The sequence below is a fragment of the Cucurbita moschata genome, unplaced genomic scaffold, assembly GCF_002738365.1.
Source record: "Cucurbita moschata cultivar Rifu unplaced genomic scaffold, Cmos_1.0 Cmo_Scf00088, whole genome shotgun sequence".
In the NCBI taxonomy this organism is placed as follows: Eukaryota; Viridiplantae; Streptophyta; class Magnoliopsida; order Cucurbitales; family Cucurbitaceae; genus Cucurbita; species Cucurbita moschata.
In genome coordinates this window covers 307,715-313,382 of record NW_019268604.1, presented here as the reverse complement: position 1 = coordinate 313,382, position 5,668 = coordinate 307,715, and the positions used below count along the sequence as shown (strand labels likewise).

General features: G+C 35.0%; 1 protein-coding gene across 2 annotated transcripts in view; it reads right to left on the bottom strand.

The window, feature by feature from the left end:
* The window catches only part of LOC111439253 (T-complex protein 1 subunit theta-like), a 19,242-nt gene that overhangs the window by 11,768 nt on the left and 1,806 nt on the right, over window positions 1-5,668 (bottom strand). For both annotated transcript variants that reach the window (XR_002709779.1, XM_023077026.1), the window contains exons 2-5: window positions 5,427-5,595; window positions 705-967; window positions 472-618; window positions 227-388 (exon numbers count right to left, since the gene is read on the bottom strand). Coding sequence is in view for 1 of the 2 variants with exons in the window: in XM_023077026.1 (XP_022932794.1) it covers window positions 227-388; window positions 472-618; window positions 705-967; window positions 5,427-5,574 (720 nt within the window). In the remaining variant the exon portion in view is untranslated. The remainder of the gene's footprint in view (window positions 1-226; window positions 389-471; window positions 619-704; window positions 968-5,426; window positions 5,596-5,668) is intronic.

The following is a 5,668-nucleotide window of genomic DNA, read 5'->3' as shown; positions in this document are numbered from 1 at the left end:
TTTTTTTTTTTTTTTTTTTTTTTTTTTTTTTTTTTTTTTTTTTTTTTTTTTTTTTTTTTTTTTTTTTTTTTTTTTTTTTGAACCAGATGTAAACATATAAAAAGAAAAAACAAATAATAAAAATAAGAGCATCTATAACCTCACAGAAGAACATGAATCAAAAGTAGGAATGTACTCAAGAAACACGTTCAGCATAATGGAAGTGTAAATAAATGATGATTTGTACCTTGGCCTTCTCAATTCGCTTTATACTTCCCACAGTATCACTTTTCAAGATCATGCCACGCACTACTGAAGAATTATGTAAACCACCTCCCAATAACTTTGCAACTCGAACATTGTCCACATTAAAATTTGCTGGATTCTTAGGACAAACTTGAATACAAGCCTGCAACACAAAAAGTATACATAATTTGCAGGTGGAAAAGTTTACAGGATAATTACTCAATTGCAACAAGTAGGCAAATATACATCAGCCACTAGAGAACTAATAAAATCTTCTTGTCCAAACTGCTTGCTAGCAACAGCAGCTTTCATGCGCGAAATGACTTCCTCTTTGTTACGAACATCCATGTTTTCTGAACCTTTCTCCACTAGTTCATTCAAAACCTCGACAGTCTGAAACAAAAAGAAGATAAGATATTAAAATACCATGTTATAAAAGTATTCTATGTATTTCGTTACCATTGTACAGAGTGAGAAACCTTATTGATTCCTTTTGTGTAGCCACTGATTATTTCGCTAGGGTGTAGACCCATCCTGATGAGCTCTTCAGCATTTTGTAAAAGTTCCCCAGCAAACGAAATTGTCAGATTAGCCCCATCACCAATTTCTTCTTGCTGAGCTTTACCTGCTAAAACCAAAATTTTGGCCGCAGGATGCTGTACCTCTAGTTCATTGACAATTGTGGCAGCATCATTTGTGACAAAAAGCTTGTCAAGATGATTAATTACCATCTTATTCATTCCTGAGAAAAGATATTTAAGAATAAGACCATTGACATAGATGGTTAAGTTTTGAATAGAACGGTACAAAAAGACTCAAGAAAGAAAACATTGAATACATACATACATATAGATATATATATATATACAGATATGTGTGTGTGTGTGTGTGTGTGCATGTATAATTAGAATAGAAGTCGATATGCATTAACACAAACAACAAGTGCAGAGGTTGGAGAAGCAATCCTTGAACATTATTGTCCTAATTGTTCTCTCAAACATCCACATTATGCTCCAACCTTAGACATTAAGTAAAAATTACCTATAGAGCTTTATTGTAGATGATGGCTTTAGAAAAAATTGTTAGATTGTACCGGATTGTTTTACCTTTTACTCTCATTTTTACAACATTCAATAATGAAAAATAGATTTATGGGCTACAAAAGTTAGAAGTAGTTCTTTGAACAATTACTTTTTTTTAATTCATAGCTAGCTTCCATTAAAAAGAATGAAAAACAAAAAAAAAAACTTAGAAGGATGCCTCAGCCCTAGGTGCCTCACTCTTTTGAGGCAAGGCACCTTTTTATGTTATTTTTTTTATTTTCTATTTTTAAAAAGAAATATGAACATAAGTTGTCTAAAAGCCGATATCTTCAAATGATATCTTACGGTGGTCCTCATTTTCACAAAGTTCCCATTATAATATCATTTATAGTGGTATGTTTTTCATATAAAAATATTTTGTTCATATTTTTCCATTTTCACGCTTATAATTTAAAAAACATATAGATAGTAAAAAGAACCCTCTTTTTCCTTTTGCACATTACACTTGACAGTTGAGTTCTCCACACTTTAAAAAACAAAAACTTTTTTATTAAGGTTCCAACTTCCTTTAGAAAGATGGAAGGGAGAAATAAAGTCAACCTGAAAAAAAAAAATTTTAAAAAGATAAAAGGAAACATAGCCAAACCATCAGGGAATGAATGAAATTAAAATGACAATCACGGATTATAACTAAAAAACCTAGAAAATTTTCCAAAAGAAACAAGTTATAATAGCCGAGAGAGCAATATTAAGAGGCAACCTTCTGTAGCCCTACCTAAAAAGAAAACTCTCTTTTTAATCCCCAAAACTCTGCTACTTCTTTTCCAACCAAGTATTGTAACACATAGAATTTTATGAAAATAAATAAAAGATTTCTCTTTTCCAAAAAATAAAAATACAAAAAGAAGGAAAGCAGAATGGCACGCACGCAAGTTGGAGAAGATGACCGTACAATCAACCGTTAGTTTCTCAACCTTTTCTTTAACGAATTTGAAGCTAGCCATTTTCATCAATTTTCTTGTTTTGACTTAATTTAGGGCATTTGAGGAATTTTGGAGAAATTTGGAATATCCTCGAAGACCCAAAACAAGCTTGGGAAGTCTAAGTCTACAATCAAGTAACCATATGGAGCAAGTTTCTAAGAAATACTTGTAGGAGTCGATAAGGATTGAGGGCAATGATTGAGTATTATGTTTAGGAGCCTAGTTTGACCTAGTCTCATGATAATTGTGCTTAGATAATGTGAACTGTTTACCACTTAATCTTATTTATAGTTATATAGCTTCCGCATACATGATTGTGAACTCTAATAGAACATTAGGCTTCTATGCTTTCCAGTATATTGAGGCTAGATTATTATCACTTAATGAGCATGACGATCATGTTGTATGCTTTTATACGTTTATTATGCACGATTTAGGGTTTGGATAGCCCGTTATTACCCTGTCATGAGTGTGAATATAGCAATGTATCATAGAGTGATAGTTATGGTTTCCATAGACTATGAACTATTGTTTCATATATTTTGGTCCTAGCACCCAATCATGAGTTCCACCTCCTTGGATTGACTAGGTACCTTGTAAAGACAGATAACGCACAACCCCTATTCGTGAACTAACCAACAGAGGTTAGGATCTACTTGTCACACATGGCTTAGTTGCCACCCATAGAGGATTTCAGGGGTCATAAAGGGTATACTACTGTAGTACTTATGGGGAGAGTCATGGCCTTTTTACTGTTTCAGCCTGAGTAGCGTAGTGACAAGTAGTTTTACTGTTCTAGCTTGAAAAGGCAAACTAACAAGTAGTTACTATTCCTAAGATAGGTGGTTTTATTGTTCTAACCCGATGAGGGTACATGAGCAAGTAGTTTACTGTCCCAGCCTAGAGAAGGCATAGTGACGGTAGTTTTACTATTCTAACCCAATGAGGGTACATGAGCAGGTAGTTTTACTGTACCACCCTAAAAAGGGCGTAGTGACAGGTAGTTTACTGATTTTAGGAACAGGTACATGTTGTCTGACACCACTAGGGAGAGTCCACTGATCAGAGCTCAATAGGTAATATGTATGGAGTACGGTCACCGTTTAGAGCAAAAAGGGCTCCTCCAAACTTATGAGTATTACCCTATGGTCCTTCCATGGGCCACAAGGACTCGAGGCACACTTTGCGCAAGACAGATGAAAGACCTAGACATACGTGAAACCTAGAGTCGAGAGAAAATAGAAAACCTCTAGGTTGTGAACCTAAGAGGGATTGAGTTCTCTTTAAAGGAGGTATGTTGAGGGTAGTTGTAAAGTGACCTGTCAAGTTTGGTATAATTGTTTAACCCCAGTTTGTTAAAAACAGTTATGAGCACATAGCTTAAGAGCACATAGCTTAAGTTTCCGTGCATAGGATTAAGTTTGACAAGAGCCTACAAGCAGGTTGCTTATTGAGTACTTTTATACTCATTCCATGTTATTCTATTTTTTTTTCAGATGGAGTGTAGACCACTCCTGATGGCGGGAACGTGCAGAGCCGTACAGCTGCAGGGGGTGCCCTTTAGATCAAGTTGTCTTCCTTCTTGTCATTTTATTATTATTTTAAATGCTATTTCTCGAAACATATGTATTTTCTGTAAACCGTTTTGAATTGACTCTGTAGATATTACCTTTAAACTACTTTGATGTCAATTTCGAATGCATATTTAAATTTAAAATCCCTTGTATCCCCAATTTTACAGAAGAAAATTTTACTGCAGTTTTTGCCCTTGAATATACGTGGCAACCTGTGATTCGAGGTATCGAAATAGGAATAGGGTCGTTACAAGTGTACTAAAGAGCTTCCAAAAAAAAAAATGCCAAAGAACTTTTCCTATTTTGTAGAAAATCAGACACAACAAAACCTCACTATCCAATCACGGTAACTCCAAGGAGGCACATGAGAAATAAGAAATCATAATCTTCCCCAAATCTCATCGGAAAATGAGCATACAAAATGATAGCAGATGATTAATGACTTTCAAAAGCTTGCTTTATAACAAAGCACGATAAATGAAGATCTCTGAATAAAATCATTGGTGCTAACCCTACAAAGAGTCTCAAACCAAGGACAAAATCTAATTGTAATTGTAACTTTTTATAACAATGCTAATTTGGAGGTAGTTAACATAATTCTTCAGTAATCAAGCTACAGACATGTTACACAGAATATTTCACAAGCACAACTTTAACATAAAATCCCAGACCCACCAACCATAATCATATATTAGTGTGGAATGCTTTCATTAGCAAGGAATTTCAACAGATCAAAACAGTGACTAACAATATAAAAATACCAATGACGTACTTGCAATTTCAACTAGCAATTTCACCAAGCTGGTAGTACAAAGTTAGCAGTTTTTCCACAGAAATAAACCAAACGGTTGAGTGAAAAACCATTCGGGTGGAGAATAAATACTTAGCATGGGCATTAAACCGTTCATGTTACAAAAATACATTTCGGATCTTCCATCTAAATCTTACTAAACTTCATTTTATTATCAGCATAGTTATGTCGTTCAGAAACGTAAAACTGCATGAGAACTTTATTACTCTCCAACTTTAAGTGCCCGTTATTATTCTCCAACTTCATTTTATTATCAGTACTTAGTGTGTTGTGACTTTTTTTTTAAGTTCAATTATATGTGTAGGTCGAGATTTGAATGGTCCAAATATAAAGTCTTTTAACAGTTGAGCTACGGTTAGGTTCGCAACTGACTTACTGATAGCTAAATTCAGAATGAATGTTGAAATGTTTGTATATCAGACCAGATGTGAAATTCTAAAAAAACTTAACCATCTCGCCTAATCAACCTTTATCTTTATAATTGCAAGGTTAATCCAGAAGATCATGTTAGAATTATTAGCCGATCTTGAATATAATGCATCTCTGTCCCTTTTTACAGAAATATTGCCACTTGGAAGGGAAAACCAGGCCTCCCTTAGGTGGCGTAATAAGAAACTGATAATGCGAAGAAGACGAGTCACTATACAAAACAGGAGAAGACTAAAATCGGTTTGCTTCAGAAAAAAGTGGATGGGAGCATAGCATTCTCGTTTTTAGTACTGAAAATGACATAAAATGGAAGGAAGTGGGAAAAAAGAAGCAGTAGGGTTCAGGATCAGATGAAACATACCATTGGGACCAAGAGAGGTTCGGGTAATGGTGGAGAGCTGTTTGCAGGCGTCAATGTTCTTGAGAACGGCCTCATCTAAACCCGAGAGATGTTTGTGACCCTCTTTAAGCATTGATTGAATTCCATGAGACGGCATCTGGAAACCCATCTTCGTATTCCTCTGAAAAGCCTGAAATAAAACAGAGATAAGTAACTCCGATTGCTCGGGGAGGCGAGAGTGTTAGAGAGGGAGGGGGGGGGGG